Raw genomic sequence first — 27,974 nt, 5'->3', positions numbered from 1 at the left:
TTTTTGTCTTAACATTTTATATATTGCCCCAATATTTCTCGCATAAAGATAAAAACGTAGATTATTTCGGGATTTACTTAGCAAGCGTAAAAATATCTCGGTTATTCTTTCTGCTCGCGAGCTTAACTTGACAAACAATCTGTTATTTATAACTCTAAACTGTTTTCTTATGTGCATATTTATAAAAACACATAAGCTCACGACTTTATATCCCAATTGGGGTAGTAAGAGGTACATCCATCGCAAGATGAACTATGTACCTACCCACCTTGCCGTGGTTCCCCTTAGAACAACGTGATTGCAAAGCGACGAATATGGAAAAAATGTGAATACTATTTCAGAGACTATTCATTAGAATAAACGAAATTCAGCACAATTAGCGCAACGGTCGCATAATTTCGACAAATCTATATTTATAGGGAATCATTTTTATTTATATTTTATATAATCATAGAATCGAGTAATTATCTACTTACTAATCTTTTGTTTCTCTCTTTTTCCTGTGTTCATCCATTTTTGTGATATCAAAAATTGGCTTTTTATACTTTAGTATAACATTGAAGTAGTCGTTTTTCACTATAGTTGTTGTTATTTAGTTATGTTGTGTGCACTATTGTGGATATTAGATTAGATCTGGGGGGTTAAAATGGCCACATCGAAGCAATCATCTAAGAAAGCAATATTGTAAAAATTACATTTGCGCATTTACTCTTGTAAAGGGGGGTTGAAATGGCCTGTTTATGTACCTAACAAATAAAAATAAATAAATATACGAAGTAGGTACCGGACATTCATCTACAGGATCACATTATGAAACCATCCTACTAATAATCTATATCCAAAATAACGGCGGTATTCGAATAGTAACTCGGAAAATTCGATCAAAACTTTGTCAATGGTTTTACAGTGACATCAATAGTCAAAGTTAAATAGGTCCCCAACTAACATAACGATCCTACCCAATCCAAACAACAACCCGACACGATTTGAGAATTCCAAAATCTCTATCCATAGAGAGGCTAATATTTCCTAACCAACTTATATTTTCATTTATCTAATTAGACTTGTGGCTTTATTTAGTTATATGTACGATTGAAATTGGCGCGGACTCAAGTTTTCCGTGGGGATGTTTAAGGTGGCAGGGTGTACAGGAATTGGCTTCTCCATAGTCAACAACGTTGCCGTAACTAGAAATTTGAGCCCTGGTACTAAGCGAACTTAGTATTAGGCGCCCCATGTATAAATGCAAAAGTGGCAAACTATTTTCGTAGATTATACGGACATTAGATTTCGTGCTTCGGCCGGTACGATAAGCTTTAAACCATACCGTCTTAAGGGAAAACTAGTAATCTGACATGTCAATGAACTTAGGTTAGATAGGTAATAGTAGGAGAGCGAACCGTGACATATCCTACGACATCGACTACCACAATGAGACCAGTTTATAGTTGTCACTGATTGAATAGGCTTTCTAAAAATATAAGCGTAGGAACTCCGGAATACAAACGGAAACACAAGGGAAATATTGATACTTATATATATTTTTCGATTTTTCGCGGTCCTGTGCGTATTCCGGCCTTTGCCCAGCAGTGGGATCTTGTAGGCTAGATTAGATTAGTATTTATATTTTTACTTATATAACTTTATTAAACAGTTCATTATACCGCATCACAGATCTAGTAAATCTTTATGTATTTGTCCACCTAGCAACACAGGACAGGGGTACTACACCCTCCTGGATCTGTCCCTGATGCACAAACAAGTTGGCGCAGACGCGTAGACAAATGTTATCGTTATAGTTATGGCCCCGTTGTCTTTGCCGCTGTAATAGCTGGCAACACTTTACTGACGACGCTAACAACCCACTATTTTTATTGAGGAAATAAAAATATTCCTTACTTCGGCTATTTGATTATGAATGGTGCCAATGCGGCCACTGTTCCGGACTGAAGTTAGAATAGATAGACTGTTTTATCAAAGTGGGCTCTTTTGTAAGTAAACTAAAGCTTATATTCTTTTTGATTGATTGAGTATCGTTTTGTTCAATCACCGTTTACAAACTCATTTTTTTAGTTAATAGCTACAATTAACCCCCAAGATTACCTAACAAAAAAAAATACTGGCATTTTAATATTATTTATTTTAATTTCATCTATCTAGACCCTCTTTAATTAAAACACATCATTTATACAAATTCGACGTTACACTGACTATAAATGAAACACTTTTAGCTAAAATATTAGCATAAGGTTCCCGTAACGCAGTTTGCAACACATTTTTGCCATAGAGTTTGATGGCGTCATTAGGGTGGGCGGCCAATCGTTGTCCATCCCGCGCGTCATTCGATTTAATTTAGCGCACCCGGCGGTTACCCTAGCGTCGGTTAATTTGGAAATAATTATTGCCTACTGCTCTCCCCTAGTGGGCAAAAAGTCTGGAAGAAATGATGCAACTGTGCGAGTGTAATCATACGTCAAACTATTGTTACGAGACAGATTATTTTATCGACTTGTCATTAGTTTTATTAAATAATAATATTATCATCTTCTTCTATCGTCTGGGTTGTGAGGTGGAGTACCAACCTGATCAACCCTGGTGTCATGGTTACTATTGAGCCGCCAAAGGCCACTGACATTACATCAGTAAGTAGTAACCAGGACCAATGGCTTAACGTGCCTTCCGAAGCACGGATCGTCAATCAGGTGATCAGCCTGTAATGTCCTAACCAAACTAGGGACCACAAAGTAATTATTGTGATATGTCCCCACCAGGAATCGAACCCAGGACCTCCGGATCGTGAGCCCAACACTCAATCACTGGACCACGGAGGTCGTTATTATCACGATACGGTATACGATATACCCCATCACGTTGGTCTTTAAGAAAGCTCGGTAAGATGTGCGTACTTAGTTTATTTTGTGACGTATGTACCTCTGACTACACCAATTGGAATATAATTGTAAGCTTAAGTTATGATATGTCTACCATCTTTAGTGAACTGTTTATGAACCTAATTTTCAGATAGCGTCCATAAATGGTTGGCAATTCAGCCAGGAATAAGTCCACAAGCGTTTGGTAGTTACTCTGTAAACTGTTCAGTTAGTATCGATCTAGGCTAGCTGCACCAGGGCCCCATAAACATTGATAGTTCGAGCAGCCAGCTCGATACAGATATTGAGAATTTAATAGAGAGATATGTTTATGGTCGACCCTGTAAATTTACTAAAGAATAAACCACGTATCGAGTGTTTCAGCCAAATAGCCTGGCGATATGTTGCTGCGGCAGGAGGCTACAAGATAATGGAGAATATACTTCAAGTATCCATAACTTCGATGCGAGGTACCCCTAGACTAGCAAAATGATAAAAAGAACTCAGAAAAGAGACAATAAGTCTACAAAATAAAATGTCTACTGATCGAAGAAGAGGTTTCCCTGAGTTCATTTCAAAGTTTATTTATTTATAAAGTACTTACAGCCACATTATAACATTTTTACATCTCTATGTTACGGTATTGTGACTAATATTTTATGATAATTGCGGCGTACATAACTTATACAATTAAGGGAAAGCATTTAAAAATAAAGTAAATTTAAAATTACACAGTAAACTAACATTATTAAAAAGTAATAACATAATATAAGTAATTAATATTTAGAATTAGATATATTAACACTTATTGAAAAATATGAAGTACTTAAATTACTTTTTCTACAAAGTGTTTTCGAGGAAAACTTGATATTCAAAAAGTATCCCAGAGACAGATTGCAAATAATCGCACAACTAAAACAATATTTGTGTATAAAATACACCACAGGGTAAACATAGTGCGCTGGAGTGTAAAACACACTAAACTATAGGTACGGGTACATAGAGATTGACTTGCCGGCCATTGTTTGTGAAGTTCGCTTGCAATCACTCAAAAGTACTATTTTCATCAGAGGTGGGCGTGGTGTATTTATGACTGTCGATAGATAGAAAAAGTAAAAGTGTATACACAACACATTGACTTCTAGTGCATGATTTGTACTTAATTATAAAATGATTATTAAGTGTTTTATAATTATGTACCTACCACAAAAATAATTCTAATTTTATTTTTATGTAACGTTTTGTATGGTTGCAAATAAATGCAAACCGTAAAAGTTTAAAAGATTTTTTAGAACTTAAAACGTAATTAAGAAATAAAAAATTGAATTTTCATTTTAAAAAATAGATTTTTCCTGATAAATCTACCAATAACAGGCTACTGTTTAGTGTAAACAAATTTTGCGTTTTGAAAATTTAGATATTTACTTACAATTGTTCCCATCTTTATGACTGAACGTAGAAAAAGGATTTTTCCATCATAAACGATGCATTAATCGATATACTTTTAAACCGAACCACAGCCCTATTTCGAGTGATTACAAAAGGGGACGTAAAGCCTAAGAAGTAAAAGCGCAGCGCAGTCGCAGCGTGGCTCAAAACCACAAAAGGCCCGCAACGTCTGCCCGGACAAAAGACCCGGGAATAGGTTCGCTTTCAATATAGTACCTACTGCACAGGGTCATTGAAAAAACGAACAAAATGATTCAAATAATAAGTAAGGAAAAATGAGGAAATGCCAATTGTGCAATAAAATAATGGAAATGTAGAGACAATCTGTCTTAAATTTTTTGAATCGAAATGGAGTATCTAAACGCACGGTGATTCCAATTGGTACTAGCAAGTTTGCAGGCCGTATCTAAGTTTTGTGTCCGATCTAAGTATATGGTGGTAAAAGGGACAGAGAAAGACTGGGTTGGAGTCTCAGTTCGGACTTTCAAGCCACTGAATTTGGCTCTAAGAGTTTAAATTCGTATCACATGGTTTTCAGGATTTTATGCCCGGTTAATGAAAATAGGTTCGCCCTCTATTATATGGAACTGAAACATAACTGGCGAAGAGTGGATGTTTTTGTAAATACTATACAACTTTACCTACCTCTACAAAGTCCTATGTCATATTTTGTTACATGGTATAAAGGTCGTGTATTCATCACGTAGGTAACGACATTTACTAGGACGTACCCTTCGTACGTGTACAGTCATGAGCAATATCATGTACTTACCCACTTTAGAACCCTGTCGCACTATCCTATTTGACATTTAATGAGGCTTACGGTTTAAATTGTCAAAAAAGTTAATGTGACATGGTTGCAAAGTGTATTCGTATTAGGACTCGTGACCGTACGTAACGGTAAGTTACGGTCTGCAGGAAGTATTACTTCAACTCTAGTTTTTAGATAAGTTTCAGTAAGTGCGCTTACAGACCAACGACGATGATCGCCCCATGTCGACGACGTCGTTGACACAACCGTCTCTGGTCTGTAAGCGCACTTACTAAAACTCCTTTGTCTACAAACGACAGTTGAAAATCTCATTTTATAATATAATACAGGAGTCCAAAAAATGAAATTAATATCGCATCAAAGCTCACAAACATACTTTAGCCAATTCTTCTTCTCACAGACGCAATTTAAATTTCTTTCTTGAATTTACTTGTTGTAATTGCATCTTCAGACTTCTCAAGGTCAATTTAAACTTGCGAAGAGCATGAAACGTAAAATGAAACTGCATTTAATATTTCCTTTGAGATGTTACCTGAGAGACTTGCTCCCAAAGTAATAAACGTTTCGTAAAACGCAAACTTGCACAGGACGATGTTTCTTGCAGACAATTATGAAGAAATGTCTTAAGACGTAGATTGGATTCTAGACAAACATAACCTCGGGAAAGATATTAAACGATAAGTATATAGAAATAATATGTATACTGGAAAATGTTCACCACTTTTAATAAAATACTTATTAGTTTTAGTTGAATTTTGAACGAAACTATTTCATCAGTTCCGAAAAAAAACCGATACTATAAATTTACCGGTTATTATGTTATATATTATGATAATGACTCGTCTAATTACATTAAATATATAATATTCTTAGAAAATAAAGTTGTCAAAGTAGGTACAACTAATTTACTTAGTAGGATTCCGACGAGTAGCTTAAGGATTTAGTTGTCTAGCTGGAATTCATTATTAAATTATTCCTAGAAACCATAACTTAATTACATATTCTATCTCAGTCTAGCTATCGTCTTGAGGAAGTCTTAAATCACAATTTCTCAGACTGAATAGGACATTGCCAAAAGCAGCCAAGGGCCTGAGTGTAATAGGCCATTCAGCGTTGCTAGACAATTTCACGCCAACGACAATTACGTCCTATTGTCCTTTGACTTTTAAAAGTAATTTGGAAGGGATTCTGCTTTTCACAATTTTAGTTCTTTTATAAATACTTATAAAGTCGGGGTATAAATATAAAGAAGAAAAAAACAGCTTATTTTTGGCTGTGTCCGATAAAATGACTAAATCATAAATGTTATGCATCGTTACGTAAACATTGATTGTCAGGGTTCATACAAAACAGAAAAAACGCTTTAATCGGCTCAGATAATACAATCAGGAAGTTCGTCAAGTTGTTAAGTAAATAAATTACGAAGTAATTTTTGTGATTAAAGCAAAACTCCGGTTGACGAGCAAAAAATGTTGCCGACGTCGACGGCGGCGGGGCGGGCGGCGACGCGTTTTAATTTATCATCCCACACCTCATAGCTGAAACTTCTATATCCGCACCGGGGACCTTTCACGATGTCTTTTGGGAAATTCCCGCTAAAGTTCCGCTTTAAATATTTTAATAAACCCGTATTAAAGTCGTAAAAAACACTTTGCGCGGTCGTTTTTTTTTTTTTTCAAGGGGACACCCCACCGCAAATTTTGAGTGTCTACGTACACGAAGGGTAGTACAGCTTTGTACTGCGGTGTTTCATTATTCATAATGCTTTGTTCGGAAGTTCAGGCTTCTGCTTTGGACATGTGATGTATTTGACGGCTCGGCTTTTCAGACAATGCTTACGTAAATACACGCACCTACAGCTTTTGTGTTTAATAAATAAATGGGATCAAGTATTAACTGTCGATGAGTTCCTGGCCCTTGTCCTGAGTAAATAAGTTAACTTTACATTAATTCTGTCCAACGGAAAAGGTTATAAACGTAATAAGGATTGTAGTATATTTGAGAACTCTACGCACAGTACTTTATTGATTTAGTGTAAATCTGTCCACAAATGTATGCAGGCGCGAAATGCAAGGGAGGGATTCGGCTATTTGGTTTACCGAATGACGTACATTACACGTTTATGATAATCTCACGCCGTCGCATAATGCGATGGTGTTGGGGTCTTTTTGTGAGGATTTTTATACGAAAAATCTGCGTAGTAGGTGTATTTTATTCTCGCGAGGTGCGAACGCTGCGTATACGTGAAATATTCGTTTCATCGCGCTTCGGATTTACATAATGGTTGCCTAGCGCGCAAAAATACCTGAATATTCTAGAACAAAAATGCTGCGACAACAATTTCGATGTAGGTAGGTACAGAATATGTCGAAGGTTTTTTTCAAGTTGAAAAGCGCATCAGCAAACAACAAAGGTAATAAAAATCCTATCAGGCTTCGAATGGAGTACGAATGGAAATGGAACAGTATAATTGAATTTCAGTGACCATGTGGTCCTGGATAATCCCCTTTGCGGACAGTGGCTGCCAACCTTTTTATTATATGTCTGCAGATTATACGAAGCTATACAACAGATGGTGATATACGGGTGCTTTTTAACATTTTTTTACTTTACCTGTCAGAAATGCCGTCATCGCAGAGCTCATTCAGCATTTCTTCCAAGTCAGTGGACAGGGTATTCAGCAACTGAAAAAAAATTAGGGGAAGTTAGTTTATAATACAGTAGATAGTAAAAAATAGGTAAGTTGTAAAAAGTGTAGTACATTCTTTCGTTTTACCATAGACTAAAACAGTTGAACAGAACGCCAACCTCATGTACAGAAAGTCCAGGTGGTTTCGGTACCTCTGTGGGTAAATATTGGAATGTAATTTTGTAGTTAAACCACGTTGTGACTTCAGTTGGACCCATGTCAAGCCGAATGTTAGACTTGACAGCATCATTTGTTATTTTTACTTTATTGAAGTAATGAAAGTTCTAACACGAGCACCATCTTCAAAATACGTTAACAGAACAAGGGTCATCAACCGGTATTTTTTAATCTGGAACATTTCACTTGTCAAGTTGGTACCTCCGAATTTCATGGTAATTTTGCATAATCCGGCATTATTCGAACATCGTCGAATGTTCGATTTCTATTCACCCTCGAGGTCCGACATATTGGAATCGTTGTTCGGGAAATGAGTTAAACCTCGTTCACCGCAGCCGCCAGGCTTAGGTATTTGTTAATGTTTGACACATTGCCTTGACGGTCAGTGAACTCTGCCAAAAATATTTTTTTAAGTATTTATTACGTAAATGACCTCTGCAATGAGGTTCTGCTTAGCGTTTATCCGCGAGATTAGGGTACGCTTTTAATAAGGTTATATCCATCCTGCGCGCTGATGAACGAACTGTACCTACTCAAAAAAATATTTAGTTTTAATTAAGTAGTTGCAGGAGTACTATTGTACGAAAATATATTTAAATAGGTATGACTACCATTCATTTTATTTAAGTACTTACAAAAACTTCATGCTTAAGCTATATACCTATAGCTCGAATGAGGAACTTACCAGACTACTAAAATGTTATTATGCATCTATTATCTTTATTTTTGGGTATAAATTATGACTCTTTTTGTTACACCCAAGTACAATTAGATCATCCACCCATTATTTTATTATTCTGATTAAAAGTAAAGAGAAGCAATATTTACAGGTAGCAACATACGACTCTCTTTCGAAATTGTCCAAGAAATTTAATATATACTTAGTTGTGTACATACGAGCAATGGGCTCGCGTAATGTTTTTCAAACTTTCGAGCCATGTGTAACAAGAGTTAGGTATTTGCTTAGTGCGCAGACGGGGTGGCGGTGTAAAAAGTTTCTCAAATAAAAATCTCCGGTTGGAGCGGCCCATCGACGCGGCTCCCCTGTGTTACTGTTATGCTGTCTCCCACACGGTGTGTTTTATTAGCACGCTACGTTACCTTGACTATAGTGTTAAAGAGACACTCGGCTGCATTTCGCTTTTAGTTGCCTGTGTACCGAAACTTGAAACTAATTAAAGGTTTATTTTTAAACAGTCATAGGATGACTGTATGTGTGTGAGGGAAGAGAGGAAGGGGTAGACTTAGGAGACCATTTATGAAACAAATAAAAGAGAAGGTGCAGGTCGTATTGTATCAGGAGGTGAAGGGTTTGGCGGGAAGAAGAGAGGAATGGCGATTACCCCACCGACAAGAGCGCAGCTCTTAAATAAAGAGAGAGAGAGGATGACTGTTCCTGTCTGTGTTTTAAGACTGTGCCATTGCGGTACAATGAATGGGTAATAGACGTGATCCTTATCATCTTATGTAAGTGCCAGATCTTCCCTTCGATTGAGGGACTTTCCAAGCTACGTTCCCCAAAAAATATATACAGATGGCGCTGTACAGATTTGCCTTCGTTTAACTTTCTAATTTCATGGATAACGGACCTATGCATGTTTTATCCTTGTTTTTGGGTATAAATGATGACCCTTGTTATTACACCCAGGTACAACACATCTTCCATACATTATTATTCTGACCAAAATGAAGAGAAGCAATATAGGTAGCAATATAATTCTATACCATATCTGATCCTAATATCATACATAAACATAAACAGCCTACATACGTCCCACTGTTGGGCACAGGTCTCTCCTCAATCAACCTGAGGGGGGTATGGAGCATACTCCACCACGCTGCTTCACTGCGGGTTGGTGGAGGTGATTTTTACGGCTAATAGCCGGGACCAACGGCTTAACGTGCCCTCCGAAGCACGGAATCATCTTACTTTAAAACCAAAATAAATCCAAATATCAAGCAACAATTATTTTTATACCAATATACCTGTGCCTTTGAATGTTTGAATAATTATGTACCTTGGCGATGAGAAAATAGGTACCTAATTATCAAGTTAAATCTGTACAACGCCATCGTTATAGTTTTTGGGAAACCTAGCCTGGAAAATCCCTCATTCAAGTAATGAATTAAACAGTAATTGTAGATTGCTTTTAAACATTTTTCTACTCCTCTACTTTAATCTGGCATTTAAATAACCAAAAAGTCTAATATAAGTACATACATAATTAAACTCTTTGAAAAAGTGTACGCTCTATGGCCTATAAAAGCATTGTTTACAAAGTGTAACTGTACTATAATGTCGCCAAAAAAGCATTGTTGTTGTTTTTTTTTTTGACCTGGAAACTGGCACCTTTACTTTGTTTGGTGCCATAGATATACTATAAAAAAAAAGTATACATTTGCCGCCATTTTCCCGCGCGTTGGAAAATAAATTGGACAAAATACCGATCTACATATCAACACTGCAGTAAAACCTACCAATGTACCCAATATTACCATATCACACAATACCATTCAAAATTTACATCTTCATTTTTATAAATAAAATTTTTCTTTGAATAATTTTTGTTTCATTTAAAATTACGTCATCGTAGAAAAAGTATTGTATGCAACGTTGTATAACTAGGTCAAAAAATGCTCGTGGCGTCTCTTATTGCGATGTTCGCCAAGGCTCACATCGCAACTCACGCCACTCGCATTTTTTGACCCTTCTTATACAACTGTTGCATAAAATACTATTATTCTACTTTTTCTTTCTGTGAATGCATTTTACTGCTTAAATACTAGGTCGGTAATAAACTCGACAACAAGAAGAAAGTAGAGAACCTATCAAGTTCTAAGCGGTTTAAAACATCTTTTAATATTTGTGTATAGCCATAATGTCACCGATATGAATCTATACCTTTCATAAAAGTAGGACAAATCCAATCAATGAAAGTTGTACACATAGTGGTTTAATGTTCCCTAGCTTTTTGTACAGCCCATATACAGAGGTCATTGACTTTCAGCATGCTTTAACACACCAACAGTTGCTAGGCAATAGACACCAAAACATAAACACATTCACAAAGATAATACTGCATACTGATACCCTTTACCAGAACGCACTAGAGTCTAAAATGGTTTAGAGAAATATTCAAAAAATGTTTAGCAGAGAATGAGGTCAAGTAATGCATTTAGGAGAATCATTAGGAGAGAATGTGGTATTGATTTCACGTTTTGGTGTCGAGAATGATTTTGAACAGATCATTACATTTTCATTGACAGAATAAAATAAGTTACTTACTATTCAACAAACGAAGTGTCGTAAGACTACAGAACGAAATTGGGTAATTGAAGACATCGTAGTGATCAGACAGTCGTCTGGAATAAATTGCTTCAGAGCAATAAGGCCGCCTATTTGTACCGTTGTTATTTGTTTTATAAATGTTTGTATTGATTGATGGATATTAACTTTTAATTATGGAATTACGTTTATTACTAAAACATCCTGATCATTTTACTTTTTTTTCTTTGGTTTAACAGAAAGCTCAGTTAAGTGTAGATACTAAAATAAATAATAAAAAATAAAAAAGTGTATACGAATGATCCACAATGCTATTGAGACGCCGAAGTCCCCTGACATGGCTCATGTAACGACTACCTACTTACTTAAGTACCCTTTAATAAAGTTTACATTATAATATCTCAAGTAGAAAAGATGTTAATTTCAGAGTCTCTAAAAATTACTGAACGTCAAAAGTAATGAACCCTTTAATAAAGTTCACATTATAATATGTTAAATAAAAAAGATGTTAATTTCAGTCTCTAAAAATTACCTTTTTTTTTATTATTATAAACAATTGCAAAGTACATTATCATGTTTAGTACATACATCACAAACTTAAAAAGTTTTACCGTGCACTGTAGATTCGTCGATTATAATCGGTAACAGATCAACAAATTATAACAATAACACAACAACAACAACATAACAATAACAATAACATACTGAACATCAAATATAACAATGCAACAAAATATAACATTAGACGTTCTGCTTGATATACTTTTATGACACGGAATAAACAGTATTTTTTATGAACTTTCCAAATGCAGTGCCTCCGGAAAGTGTTCAGGATTCGCATAAAGTTAACGAGCTCAGTCTAATTGTTTGGAAGTGTCCGGGAATGTGGCAGGGGAGACACTCCACTTATTATATTTCTTTTTACTTCTTTCCACCGTTTAATGTCATGACGATGATATTTCATTCGGAATAGTATATGTTCTGTTCGCACATAAATTTTGAGTTTCGATAATAATAATAAGTACCATCATCTCATTAGCATTATCCCGTTTACGCACGGTCCGTTTACCTAACCTGAAGATTTGACAGGGAAAACCATAATAATAATAAGTACAAATGATAACAATTAATGCCACAACTTACTTAAATAAGATACTGCACACTATTATACAAAGTTTTAATGATAATCTTACACGGCCACGTAAATAGAAAATCGATTAAATTTTAAAAGTTTCACAATATTTGTATATGTACAGTCATGAGCAATATTATGTACCCAATTTAGAACCCTGTCGCACTATCATATTTGACATTTAATGAGACTTACGGTTACGGTTACGGTTTACGGTTTTATTTGTCAAAAAAGTTAATGTGACATGGTTTCAAAGTGTATACTCATGACCGTATTACATCAGTTCGTTCAACACATAACTATCGGTTACCGTATCGCCCGATATCTTGGAACTTAAAGGACATTTATAATTAAACAATAAATGTACTCGGTGGAACCCAGAACTATTACAAAAACATCTTCAAGTAGAGATGATACTATGACATGCAAATTCGGACATTAAACAGCACGTCCCCGACTCAACACCACGCCGCCCGCGCCCGCCACGTTATGAATTATACGTTTCGGTACAACTGTAATAGTACCGCTCCGACAAACTGAAACACTTCTCTGGTTTAGGGATATATAATAACCTTTTTCTACCTTTAATGCAGTTATATGTAGCGGACTAACGGAACTACATTTAAACTGCATTCCAGCTGCTAAATTACAACTAAGATGCAGTTTTTGTAATGCTTTAAAAGAAAAGGACTAACGGAACTACATTTGAACTGCATTCCAGCTGCTAAATTACAACTAAAATGCAGTTTTTGTAATGCTTTAAAAGAAAAGGACTAACGGAACTACATTTGAACTGCATTCCAGCTGCTAAATTACATCTAAGATGCAGTTTTTGTAATGCTTTAAAAGAAAAGGACTAACGGAACTACATTTGAACTGCTAAATTACAACTAAGACGCAGTTTTTGTAATGCTTCAAAAGAAGGTATAAGACGATCAAAAAATAATCACATTTTTCTTTTTGACTTGTTTTAATTATGAATGACGTAACAATGATTGTGATGGTTGACAGCCTTTATTTATGACGTCACACTTACAGTACTTTCGTACGAGTTCAATAGAAAAATATCGTTTTGACGTAGCATAAAAAGTATTATTTGACTAAGTTGTAAAATAAGGTTGTTGTAGTTGTATGTATTTAATAGTTACATAAAATTAATAGTTACTTTTGACGATAAGGCTACTAACTATACGAACGCTACAGTATGATAATGATAATACGAGTATGTACGAACATACACAGTACAGTTCGTTTGCAATCGAATTAGCCGAATGCTCCAGCGCGATGAACCTGACGGACAACCTACCACTAAATAGAGAACCCATTTATTTATAATTAAAATATTCTTTTTTATCAGATTTAAAAAAAATGTATGTGCCAGTTTTATTGTATGTGCCATATCGATCTGTTTTCTATATAATTGAGATAGAACACAAATTTCCAATAAAAGCATCAATATCTCAACGAGAAGAAAATGAATAAAACAAGTAAGGAAGGTAATACGCAGACAACAGTAAGAAAAGATAAAAAGGTGGTCGTCAATAAGCGCGGTAGACGAATAGTGTCGCGTTCCTATGCTTTGTCGCGTTTTGTCGCGTAACAAATGGTACCCTTTACTTAATGTTATTGGAGAAGAAAATGAATCACAACTGTTTGTCAATGTGACAAGGGGGATAATACCCAAAGACCGTATTACTTCGATATTGGCATATTCTTCTTTCATTAGTATAAAAGTAATATTATCAATAACTAACATATGATCGTTCATTGGACACTGCGTAACTTGGTCTGTATATGTTGTTTAGCTATAAAGTAGTGCATATATTATATATATAACGTTTATACTCTCTTACTCAAGTGTATATATTTTCTTACGCAATTGCAAGAAAGTATATACACTTGAATAAGAGGGAAGTATATTCATTTAAATCAAATAAGTACTTACATGATAATTTTGTTTCAAACAAATCCCATTATCAAAATCGTAAAATCATAACGTGGGTAGAATATCATTCGAACAAAACAGCGATACAGATGTGAACTTTTCGAACGCAAATAATTTCAACAGCAGCATTGTCGGGTGCAAATGAAGAAAGTTGTGCACTGATGCCCCTCGCGGTCCACAATCAGGAAATAAGGGGATTTTTTATTAAAGCCTCCTCTAGATTTGCTCTTTCATTTGTTATTTCCCGTAGCACCGATTGTTCTCTACTGCATCTACTCAAGTTTGCTTTGTCAAAGTGAAATAAAAGTAAGACTCGAGTAGGTTTTTTAGCAGAAATGGAAATTAGTCTATTACCTGGTAATTAATTACAAGTATTATCCGTCGATAACTTAACAATTTCACAAGTCGCAGAATTAACAGAGATAAACAAATATCGATTAAACATACCTGACGTTACACAAGCTTTCTACTTAAGTTAGACGTACATCCATCGCAAGATGAACCGGACATCAGCGTTGGTAAGGTTGGCCATCAACTTTACAATCCACACGATAGAAGAAGATCATAAGATGAACTTAATAATTACCTACGATTCACCGAGTTTTCTGTTAGACCAACGTAATGGGTGGCGAGCCCAACGTACTAAACTCAAACGTACTACTTCATAAATAAAATTAACAAACAGCCTAACACTATTTTGGACAATTCAAATCAGTTCTTAACGTTTAATTTAAGAAAAGTATATCTTTAATCACCACAATTTTACTATCACAGTAAGAAATTGAAAAAAGGTACGTGTAATATTAGTACCTACGCGAGTTTATATACGGCCAAAAGCACATCAAGGGTTTTTAGAGATCTTATTGTACGTATTTTTGGGTTGAAAGTTGTACAGGAGTTCTATGGTGGATACGTTATCCGTGGAACAAATGCTTGCGACGCCCGGCGCCGCTTTGCGCTCTCGGAAATTGAACGCCAGCCAGTGACGGTTAGACGGTTAGACCACTAACTACACCAAACTTTATTGCAAACCTTTTGTTCGAGTATCGACGCCATACGAACAAACGTGAGAGTGAAACTTGCCCGATAGGTAAACGATTTAAAGTCGATAAATGCCACAACTATAGACTCAGTTAAGACTCAGTTCTTGTTTTTTGACAATTATCAACTCAAACGAATCGCTAATGGGGGAGTTTCCAGGCTTTTTTCCTCAAAAAACAGTATAGATGACGTAGTTATTATTTTCCTTCGGGAAAACTTCTAATTTCATGGATAACAGACATGCATCTTTTATCTTTTTTTTGAAGTATAAATGATGACATTTGTTATTACACCCAGGCACAATCACATGTTCCACCCATTACTGTTCTGATCAAAATAAAGAGAAGCAATAGGTAGCAACATAATTGTATACATAATGTGATCCAAATATCATCATCAGCCCATTAACGTCCCCACTGCTGGGGCACGGGCCTTCCCTATGGATGGATAGGGAACCAAATATCAAGCAACAAATATATTTACAGAATAATATGCTTCAGACATTACATTGTGAGAAAATAGGTAATTATCACGTTAAATCTCAACAGAGCCATCTATGTTAGTTTTGGGGAACGTAGCCTGGAAAGTGCCTCATTAACATCAAGGGTTTCTTTATTGGCGTTTGGATGGGTGAATTGTTCATTATAAAAACGTTCTGATGTTGATTTTTGAACGTTCTACTTTGATTCCACAATAACAATAGATTTACATTTTCAGCAATACCTGATTCAGCTTTTATAACACATTTTTTAAAACGCCTTAAAGAATTTATCAAAAGCCACTAATTAAAATCTCTCCGCTCATACCCTTATTCGGGTGTTTGTTTTGAAGATTTTTGTTCCAGAACGACCCCTGCCCTTTAATGGGCAATTTCCATCATTTCATCGCAAACTTTTAATGATCATTTTGTGAACTTCCTACGAGTTCCAGTCTTCAATATTATTGGATTTGTGACTTCTTCCGTCTTCAAGTCGCGTTAATTCCAAAGTTTGTCGTTATTTGATGTAACGACGTTATTTAATTTTCTTTTAAGACATCTTCAGATTTAAATTGAAGACATTTGTATTACTTCAACATCCAAGCTTTAAAAAAATGGCAATCATCTTTTCTGCTCCTTGAACTGTTACAAAATTTTAAATTGGCTTGTCAACAGAGCAATAAACTTCTCCAACTGACGAAATATACTAGCTTTTACTACATATATTATTATGATTGATATGAATCTCAGAAAGATCTATATTATTACGTATTTCGTTTCCATATCTCGTTATTATTATTGACTATTTTTAGCAAATAATAATATCTTCAACATTCATAAAAGGTCACAATAACAACAATATTTGCAGCGCCTACACAAAACAGTTCCGAGTAGGTAAGTTACACGTGTTTGCTATAACGTTCGTAGTAGGCGTTTATTTCTAGTCAAGTATTTGGTTAGTGAAGTTAAAAATAATCTTTTCAACTATTAAAATACTAATGAAAATTACACTTAAGTCCACAAAATACGACCAAGCGTGCACCCTTAAACAACTGACAGGAAATACATAATTCTTTGTTTTTCTTTCACCCCTAACTAAACATGAGCCATAAAGTTCTATAATTACTGAACCATCAATATTCACAACAGAAGCAAACCCCACAAAATCGTATTAAACAGTCGTATGATTTCAATCCCTATCTCCCTACATGTGGTCACTCACTGTGGTCATCGCGGGGCAGGAAATGGAAATGTCAAGTGCATCTATTGGAATTACATGTCCTGTGTGTTGAGTATCTACCTAGCCGTTGTGTTCATGTATGGTTTGAAAGGGAATTATATTGAATCGTGTGTAAGTGCATCTATTTTAATGATTGATCGATTTTGTTATTAGTACCTGACTGGCACAACTCTAAGCATTTTTTTATACAAAATCCTAAAGTTGTGGAACAGTAAGAGGGTGTCGCGAATTTGAATTCCCGCACGAGTTTTAAACCACTGAATTTGACTTTTATAAGTTCGATTTGAATTCACATTCAGATATACTCGTATTATCACGTGATTTCCTGGACACGTTCAGTGTATTTCTTTACCCTCAAACCAGCATAAAATGGAGGAATATAAATCAATCACATATTTTATCGTTCTAACGTACCTACAGCTATCATTGAATGAAAGAGAATAAACACAGTTGATATACGAAAATAAACATAGCTCCGTGTAGTGTTGTGGTGAACGTAAACTTGTAATACTAACAATCTACACTAATTTCGTCGAATGTATGCTAGTTTGGCTCTGTTTATCGGGCAACGGGCCGACCCAAAGTTCCACTTATGTGACATAAGTCCACCCCTGCAAACCTAGTACGCTAACGGCGCGAGTAGAGTGAATAAATGTCAAAGCGCAAGTTGTCAAATTTGACAGACGAGTTAAGGTACCTCGTTCACGTATCGCCTTGCTCGGGACTTGAATGAAAAGTATGTCACACAAATAATGTTAAAATCTATCAATTTTCTCATTTCTTATGAAAATAGGTGTCTGTTTTTTTATTTGTCTGGGGTCTTCTGTAAACAATACATACATACATACATAAATTCACGCCTATTTCCCACCGGGGTAAGCAGAGACTATAGAATTCCATTTGCTTCGATCCTGACACACTTCTCTTGCTTTTAAACAATATACAATAATAAACATATACATATTAGATTTTTCCTTTTGGAGAGTGACATCTTGGAAAAATAGGTGATGTGCCGGTAGCCGCGTGTACCAAGCACCCTATTTTATCTCGCGTCGCGTCGCGGCGCGTTTACATAGCATGCTAGGCCTGCTGAATCTATTTATCCAAATCGGTCCGACCAAAAAAACGTAATCAATACGTAACGGTGTAGCAGTGAAACGGTAACGGACAGTCACAGGTACTTTCGCAATTTGCATTTATATGTGAGCGTGTCCCACCTTTGGCCACATCAACACTTACCAATAGGTAAGATTGTAGTCAAATGCGAACCTATACACACTACCTAATGTATATATGGTATGTTATACATAGGTATGATTATTTATGTATAATTATGTTACTATAGTTACTATCGGGTATGACTAAATGTTAGTTACCTTCATGTAGGAGCCTCCATTTCTCTCGTCGCAATGCCGTCTGATGTATCGTTGGCAGATGTTCGACATGTTCCACTCTGAAAACCAAGGAAATCAGCATTGAATTGACATCGAACAATAAGCTTGTTAGCTACATTCTACACTCGAGAAATATGTGCAATATCGGGAAACGCTGGTAACTATGTTACATTTCTACAACAGTATTTTGAAAGCTCCTAATAATAATATACCTAAGTACTAATGGTAGTACTCTGCACTTAGTATTTAATTGCAATTTAAAGAAACATCACTATCTATATGTATAGTACCTATCCTAATGAAATTTGAGGTTTGAAGCAATTTTTCCATATTTTCTCAGCGTTTAAACCTTTCCTGGATTAAAAAAACATTTCAAAACCAAAATCAGCTAATTCTGTTCAGCCGTTTTCGAGTTTTAGCAAGACAATCGAACAGCGATTGATTTTTTTTGTTTTGTAGAAACATTGCACATAGATCTAATTAAATAAAGATTTATAGATATTACATAATTGATTTATATTTTGGTAACAAAAATCTCTATAAAGATCACAACGCCGAGATAATAAGTACAAGAAACGCGATGTAGGTACCTGCCTACATTTACTGTTTTTCTATTGAATAATTAAATCATTCAAATTTAAATATAATCATAATAATCATCGTTCATATTCAATGTTCTAACAAACACATTTCCTAAGAAGTTATATTATAATAGCATATTATTTTCCACTCGTAACACACGAGGCATCCTAGATGAGATAAGCGATCGGTAATGCATCATAACTTACTCGACTGCTCATTGCTCAATCATCTAGTTACCTAGAGCATCCAGCACTTTCAAGTTTTTCTTCCGCCCTGAAACAGCCTGAGTCAGAATCATAAAATTTCTCATATATATCATCATCTAGCGTCATTCCATTCTTCACGGGGTCCACTTACCTAATCTGAAGATTTAAAGCGACTGCCTGTCTGAACTTCCGCCAAGAGAATACCAGCCCACTACAGGTTAGGTTAGGTCACATACCTAGCTCCGAAACGCATTATTTCCTCGGGAATGCGCTTTGTCTCATATAATATACAAATGAAAAAGTACCCTGATACCTACTGCAAAATGTTTCCTCCGTTCTTATTTATGTAACACATGCAGATAATATCATATTCAACATATAAGAATTAGGTTCAACAAATTGAAAAATTGCCATAAGTTCTAAGACTATCAAAGTTACGGAAAATTTAAACCATGAAGATATGACATGGATCAAGATCGCATGATACTTGCCATAATATTCACATAAACAGTGGGAAGGGTTATCTGTGTAAGTTATTGATAAAGAACGGGTATATAAGCTTATAGTAATCTTTCCTTTGCAGAGTCCGCAGAGTATTAGTCGCGTAACATCTCATTTTACCTACTAATAAGGTAAGTAATATCGAAATAATAAAAATAACAAGACATTTGAAGTTATTTCCCTTTATCGTCATTTGTTTATCATATCACTAATATTATTGACAGTGTTTGTCCTAGTTGGTACGCTGGAGAGGCCTGGGTCCCTGTCTTATTTATTATTAGTTAAACGTGCATGAATATTAAGAGTTTTTTTTTTTTAAATGATATAACATTTCAATAAAAACGATTTTACATTCTATCCCACTCGCGTCAGACAGAATATTGCGGGGCACAAGACACGAAGGAAACCACTGCTCCATTTTTCACTAAAAAAGTAGCATGGAAAATGAATGCTTCATCGACAAGAGCATGGCTCTTAAATTAGTGAGATTTTTAATTAATGCCACATAGAAGGTTTTATTTGAAACTGGTAGAAAAGTGAAAAAGACAATAAACTGGATAGGTTATTGTTACAGGAGTATTCATAATATCGTTTTTATTGCAGGTTGTGAAAAATCAATAGTAAAAATAAAAACAAAATGGTGCGACTGACAAAAGAAAAGATCCAGTTCTGGAAAGACAACGGTTTCATCAAACTGAAGAACATTCTCACGAAGCAAGAACTAGCAACAATATCTAAGGAGTATGACAGAATATTCAGGTTGAAGAACAACCCTGGCATGGAAGCGGCTTGGGAAGGCAACGAAATGAAGAAAGCTGCTGAAAACAATGAATACTCAGTACACTCCATCCATAATCTACAGTTCCATAGTGCAGTATTTGCCCATTTCCTCCATAACAACAACATGCTAGAAGCCCTAGAAGACATTATGGGTACTCCTAATATCCTTCTTCATCACACGAAGGCCCACGATAAACCGCCAGGTAGAGGAGCTCCATACCTAATGCACCAGGATTACCACTACTTTCCTTACAAGAAACATTCCATGGTTGCTGCTTTCTTATGTGTTGACCCTGCTACTCCTGAGAATGGTGGTCTTTGCGTTTACCCCGGGTCCCACAAACTCGGTCCTCTTGAAGATGTTGGCTACAAAGGTGATGGTATTGACCATACCTATCATTATATGGACCCGAAGAAGTATCCTATAGAAGGAGCGACGCCTGTAGAGTGTGAAGCTGGTGATATCGTCGTGTTTTCGTATCTACTGCTTCATGGTAGCTATAGGAACGTGTCGGAAAGATCTAGACGAATGTTTCTCATTCAACTGATGGCAGCTGAAGATGAACCTGTAGAGGATGTCCATAAGAGTCCTGGTCAAGGATGGGTGTTGAGAGGAAGCAACGACAACAGAAAAGCTCATATGAGCGAAAGGTTCCTACATTGATTTGCCTGACAAATTAATTTATGTTAACTTGTTATTTGCTGATAAGTAAATACAAACTGTTTAATTTGTAATCCCTATTCTATTATCGTTGCATTACGTCAATAATATCCTAATGTACTAAAACAATATATAGGTTAAATGTTATCAAAAACAGACACCAATTAATCTTTAACAATTTATTTGTATTGTTTTTATTATAACATTGATGAACTTTACGTTACCAATATATTTATTTTGACTTTTATCAATTTCTTGTGAGTCTTGTTTCGAAAGGCGTAGAGGAAAGGTCAAGAAAAAAATCGTTGTGTCGTTATGTAAAGAGATTAAAGTATTTACAGAGTAGCGAGAACTCATGAGAGTTTCCGCTGGTTTACGCAGTATGTTCAAAACTTATTTGCTTTACAGTAGACACCTCGTGAGTGCTGACTACGCAACCAAAAGCTACGCAACCAAAATCATATCGATCGCAATGCCAAAAAGTTATCATATCTCATGTAGAACCAAGCTTCTAATTCTACACGCCCTAACTATTTATTAACTCTATGTTAGGTAAAATACGGGGCTTGTCTGTTTCATTAGGGTCTAAAAAAATAAATTTGTTGCCCATGGTGACGGCATGAAATAGTTTTTTCACTGGTATGAAACGGCGATGATGATGGTAGCGAAAAGGGTAAAATTCTTGAATGTCAAAAGGGAGTATTTCTCCCCAGCCGGGCCATACAATTCACCGTGAGTCTCAGAAATTAGTATGTAATCAAGTAATAAGGACATAGAAAACAAGAGCGGAAACTCTTCTCATTCACGAAGTATCTCCTATGCTCAATAATCAAGAATCAGCCAATTCGTTGGCTTTTAACGCGTCTGCTCCTATTGAGCAGCCTATTTTTATTTCTGACATTTGTAATTTAAATTAAATTTAATGACAACAGAGAAAAACTTTGGCTGTAGTAAGTTAAATGAGGACATATTAAATATAAAATGCAATAAGAAAAATACAAATGTAATCAACCTGGTACACCAAAACATACAAGGAATATTGGGCAAGGAACTTGAAATTGAACTTTTTTTAAACAGTAATTGTTTTGATATTATGTGCGTAACTGAACATTGGCTAAAAAAACATGAGTTCGTTTGCTTCAATAATCACCAGGTTGCCAGCTCGTACAGCAGGGAGACGGCTATCCGTGGCGGTTCATTAATATTAGTACGTAATTGTTTAAAATATAAGGAACGAACGGATATTGTAAGTCTCTCAGTTGAGCGAACTGTTGAGCTAGCCTGTATTGAACTCAGCCGGCTTATTGTATTGAGCGTATACAGACCCCCGCTTCATCTTATGATCTATTTGAGAAAGTTATTGATGAAGCTTTATGCAAATTATGTAATAAAAGCAAACATGTTATCGTCTGCGGTGATTTTAATATTGATATTCTGGAAAATTGCTCATTAAGTACTACATTCAAATCTTTATTTCTGTGTTATAATCTTGTAAATCTTTTTTCAGAACCAACCCGAATCACGTCACAGTCCGCGTAATGTATCGATAATATTTTTAGTAACTTAGAACCTTGTGATAAATTAATAATTAATAAATTAAAGTCAGATCACTGTGGTCAACAAATATCTTTCAACTTATTTGTTGACCGCTCACTGAAAAAGGATGTTACATGCAATCCCATATCAAGTAGTCGTTTAGAACAATTCAAAGATAATATGTCAATCAAATGACAATGGGCACTTTTGTATGAAACTTGGTCCAAGAACCTCCACTGATGAGACTTATATGTAATGAAAGCTTATGCTTTCCCTATGATTCTGGCAAAGTTCTATCAGATTCTGTCCTGGGGTTCTTTTTTTACGGCCATGTTTGTCCTGGCTAAAAATGTGATAAAATACAGTGGGAGCTAAAATCGACTCAAGATTTGTTGCTGGATAACTAAGTCTACATAAATAATTATGTATCATATTGTATATCATTTTAAAGAGGATCTTTTCCAGAATCCGAAACATAAAAAAAAACAAAAAAAAGTCTTTATATAAGCGAATTATAGTCAATTTTCATCTGCAGCGCCATTGTTTCTCGGTAGCTAAGTTCAAGTTTCATGCCTTTTACCCCTTCCAAAAGTATCTAACCGATTTTTTTTATATTGCTTCCGGAATTTGATCTGAGTGATAATAACAAGAAAAATAAATAGACACCTCTCCGATAGAGACCGCCTAAGCTATTGCCTATTGCAAGAAATTGTCATCATTAGCAAGTCATTACGGTATTGCATATTATAAGCTTATCAGCAACTTGGAACTTGGTCCAAGAACCTCCACTGGTGAGACTTGCATGTAATGATAGCTTATACTTGTCCTATGATTCTGGCAAAGTTCTATCAAACTCTGTCCTAGGGTTTTTTTACGGCCATGTTTGTCCTGAGTGTACAGTAGTGGACTGCAAAATCACCTCAGGATTTGTTGTCGAAAAACTATTTAACTAAGTCTATATACATAATTATATATCATAATGTATATCAATTTTAAAGGGGAAGGTTATCAGAATCAGCAACATAAATAAAAAAAAATGCATTAAGTATGTAAACGACTTTTAGCCAACTCACGTCCGTAGCACCATTTTTCTCAGCAGCTACGTACGAGTTTCGCGCCTTCCAACCTTTCCAAAGAAGCCCAATCATTTTTTCCTTCTTCTGATATTGCATTCTTAACCTGACAAGTGACAACAAAGAAAAAAAAATGAAAAAATAAGAAGAAACAAAATAGATACCATTCCGATAGAAGCCGCGTAAGCTATTGGACCTATTGCAAGATAACGTACTCAAAGGCTAGTCATTATAATCCAACAGATGTAACATGATTAGAATGCGGCGGGAAGGAAATGTAGTACATCGCCTTATGCGAAAGAGACGAAATATGTGTCTCTTTAACACTAACAGTATACAGCTTAGTACGAGAGAAACAAGAAATAAGTCATTCTAATCAAGATGCAATACAATGACTCTATTGTATACAAAAGAAACACATTTATTAAACAATGTTTTAAGTTTACGCGGTTATTATCATAATTAAAACACATAATAACGGGTTCTTACCGCGTTTAAATGGATCGGCGTTTATCGGGAGTCTCATATCCCCATTTAAACGCGGTAAGAACCCGTTATTATGTGTTTTAATTTTTATTAAACAAGTTCAGGCAATAACTGGTGCAAAAGGCGGCTTTATTGCCAAGGTAGCAATTACTACCAGGCAACCTTACGTTTACGATACGTTTGTTGTACCATTCGGCATTGTTTATAAGACAAGATATAAGCCTGGATTAATAAAACAAGATTGTGGTGAAAGAAAACATACTACATTTGCGTCCTCCCGCATTCTAATCATGTTAGTGTGTTGGATTATAATGACTAGCCTTTGAGTACGTTATCTTGCAATAGGTCCATAGCTTACGCGGCCTCTATTGGAATGGTATCTATTTTATTTCTTGTTGTTGTCACTTGTCAGGTTAAGAATGCAATATCAGAAGAAGGAAAAAATGATTGGGCTTCTTTGGAAAGGTTGGAAGGCGCGAAACTCGTACGTAGCTGCTGAGAAAAATGGTGCTACGGACGTGAGTTGGCTAAAAGTCGTTTACATACTTAATGCATTTTTTTTTATTTATGTTGCTGATTCTGATAACCTTCCCCTTTAAAATTGATATACATTATGATATATAATTATGTATATAGACTTAGTTAAATAGTTTTTCGACAACAAATCCTGAGGTGATTTTGCAGTCCACTACTGTACACTCAGGACAAACATGGCCGTAAAAAAACCCTAGGACAGAGTTTGATAGAACTTTGCCAGAATCATAGGACAAGTATAAGCTATCATTACATGCAAGTGTCACCAGTGGAGGTTCTTGGACCAAGTTCCAAGTTGCTGATAAGCTTATAATATGCAATACCGTAATGACTTGCTAATGATGACGATTTCTTGCAATAGGCAATAGCTTAGGCGGTCTCTATCGGAGAGGTGTCTATTTATTTTTCTTGTTATTATCACTCAGATCAAATTCCGGAAGCAATATAAAAAAAATCGGTAAGATACTTTTGGAAGGGGTAAAAGGCATGAAACTTGAACTTAGCTACCGAGAAACAATGGCGCTGCAGATGAAAATTGACTATAATTCGCTTATATAAAGACTTTTTTTTGTTTTTTTTTTATGTTTCGGATTTTAGAAAAGATCCTCTTTAAAATGATATACAATATGATACATAATTATTTATGTAGACTTAGTTATCCAGCAACAAATCTTGAGTCGATTTTAGCTCCCACTGTATTTTATCACATTTTTAGCCAGGACAAACATGGCCGTAAAAAAAGAACCCCGGGACAGAATCTGATAGAACTTTGCCAGATTCATAGAGAAAGCATAAGCTTTCATTACATATAAGTCTCATCAGTGGAGGTTCTTGGACCAGATTCGCCCATTCTCCTTACCAGAACTTCCTTACTGTGATGACCCAAATTTGTTATATAACTCCCTATTTAATCTAACAAAATCGGAATTTAATAAAGTATTTAAGGCAAAAACAATTAAGAAAGCAGACACACCAATTTTTAGTGACTGGGCGACGGTAGGAATTTATAAGAGTAGAAACAGGTTGTATGAACTTTACGAAGAAAGAACATACAATCATAGCGTAGCTTTTCACGACTATGTAAAACAGTATTCAAAAGTTTTCAAACGTGTTTGCGTTACCGCGAAGGCAATGTTTGTTAGCAGTAAAATTAAAGGTAGCTCAGATATTATTAAAATGACTTGGAAAGTTATTAATAGCGAAACTGGGAAAGTCAAAGCACGCGATCTCGAGTATCAATTACAAATTGACGGTAAACTACTCACAAATGATAAGCAAGTTGCTGAAGCTTTTGAAAAATTCTTTACTGACATTCCATTTTCGACTACCAAGGACTTGAAGTCATCTCCTGCACTCGCTCAATCACTTGTAAGGGAGCACATAGATACGTCCAAAGTAGATAAACTAACATTTACACACGTGAGTCCTAGGGACGTCTTAAGAGCTTTTAAATCTTTAGAAATCAAAAAGACTGCAGATCTTCATGGTCTCTCTGTTAAAGTCATTAACTCCGTGATTGATTGCATAGCTCCCTATCTATCATGTATATTTAATAAATGTGTAGACAATGGTGTGTTTCCAGATTTAATGAAGCACAGTAAAGTCATTCCATTGTTTAAAGCTGGTAGTACTTCTGACCCTACTAATTTTAGACCAATATCTATACTACCCACGCTTAGTAAAATATTTGAAAAAATTTTATTACTGCAATTACTTCAACATTTCAATTTAAACAATTTAATGTCTAATAAACAATTTGGTTTCACAAAGGGTCGCTCAACAACCGATGCTGGTGTTGAGTTAATAAATCATGTTTTTCAAGCTTGGGAGGAGTCCAAAGATGCTATTGGTGTCTTTTGCGACCTTTCCAAAGCCTTCGATTGCGTTCGTCATGATATCTTGATCGCGAAACTTCGTCACTATGGAATAACTGATAAAGCCATCGCTCTTTTGGAGTCATACCTTAGTGGCCGCGTTCAGAGGGTTGATGTGCATGGCTCCAGATCGTGTGGATCTAACGTCACTATAGGCGTCCCGCAGGGCTCAATTCTAGGTCCATTTCTATTCCTAGTTTACATAAACGACCTACCTAGTCTTGTAAAACATGAGGTGGTGCTGTTTGCAGATGATACCTCCTTACTTTTTAAAGTAAAGAGACGACAAGATTCCTTTGACGATGTAAACAACGCCATTTCAGAGGTAGTGGATTGGTTTACTGTAAACAACCTGCTACTTAATGAAAATAAAACAAAATATGTTTATTTTACGTTATCGAATGTTAGTAGGCCCCTCGATTCTATTATTGTAAAAAATAAGGAATTGGACCTCACGGATACTGCTGTATTTTTGGGAATTACTTTGGACGCTAAGTTGCAATGGAGTCCTCATATTGATAAGTTGTCCAAAAGGCTCAGCTCAGCAGCATTCGCGGTCAAAAAAATTCGTTTAATAACCGATGTAGAAACCGCGCGATTAGTTTATTTTGCCTACTTCCACAGTCTAATGTCGTACGGCATCTTGCTGTGGGGTCATGCTGCAGATATGAACAGCATTTTTGTTCTGCAAAAGCGAGCCATTCGGGCGATTTACAAATTGGGACCCAAGATGTCACTTAGAAATAAATTTAAAGAATTTGAAAACTTAATATATGTAAAAAAACATATAGGATTATTTGCAAAAAATAGCGATCGGCACATTGTTAATACCAGGAATAAAAATAAACTTGCTTTACAAGTCAGTCGATTACATAAGATTACTAAATCTTTTAAGGGGCAATGTATACGTTTTTACAATAAGATTCCCATTGACATTCAGAATTTGCCTTTCAACTGTTTTAAGACAGTAGTTAAACAAAAACTTTACAAAAAAGGTTATTATAAAGTTAGTGATTATTTAGAAGATATGAATGCATGGGATTAACTGTCTGAGAACTGATATTAGGCAACTAAATTACTCAATTGTATACCAATATTTTATGTTTTATGTTTATTTTTATTTTTTTAAAGAACGTCTAGGGCCCTGTGCCGAGGTTTTTCTTGCAGCTTCTTTTCCCCGGCTATACAGGTTGTGAGAAGCTGCAGTAGTTTTAGGCGGATGAGACGTTCGTTATGTAAAATTGACGATTCAAAGTGTAACTATGTTA

General features: G+C 35.5%; 2 protein-coding genes across 2 annotated transcripts in view; one reads left to right on the top strand and one right to left on the bottom strand.

Moving 5' to 3' along the window:
* The window catches only part of LOC126372957 (protein sprint), a 207,538-nt gene that overhangs the window by 152,601 nt on the left and 26,963 nt on the right, over window positions 1-27,974 (bottom strand). The window contains exons 2-3 of the mRNA XM_050018881.1: window positions 18,456-18,532; window positions 7,705-7,775 (exon numbers count right to left, since the gene is read on the bottom strand). Coding sequence (XP_049874838.1) covers window positions 7,705-7,775; window positions 18,456-18,524 — 140 coding nt within the window. The 5' untranslated portion in view covers window positions 18,525-18,532. The remainder of the gene's footprint in view (window positions 1-7,704; window positions 7,776-18,455; window positions 18,533-27,974) is intronic.
* LOC126372972 (phytanoyl-CoA dioxygenase, peroxisomal-like) lies at window positions 19,829-21,421 on the top strand. The gene is made up of 2 exons (XM_050018906.1): window positions 19,829-19,893; window positions 20,366-21,421. The coding sequence occupies exon 2, from the start codon at window positions 20,400-20,402 to the stop codon at window positions 21,204-21,206; it is 807 nt and encodes a 268-aa protein (XP_049874863.1). The 5' UTR covers window positions 19,829-19,893; window positions 20,366-20,399; the 3' UTR covers window positions 21,207-21,421.

Source organism: Pectinophora gossypiella, chromosome 15 (genome assembly GCF_024362695.1).
Source record: "Pectinophora gossypiella chromosome 15, ilPecGoss1.1, whole genome shotgun sequence".
NCBI classification, from domain to species: domain Eukaryota; kingdom Metazoa; phylum Arthropoda; class Insecta; order Lepidoptera; family Gelechiidae; genus Pectinophora; species Pectinophora gossypiella.
Note: the sequence above shows the minus strand (reverse complement) of the source record. Positions and strands in the feature narration are given on the sequence as shown.

Excerpts from the sequence above, each read along its gene's own strand:
- LOC126372972 (XM_050018906.1), top strand. The coding sequence starts at position 20,400 with ATGGTGCGACTGACAAAAGAAAAGATCCAGTTCTGGAAAGACAACGGT.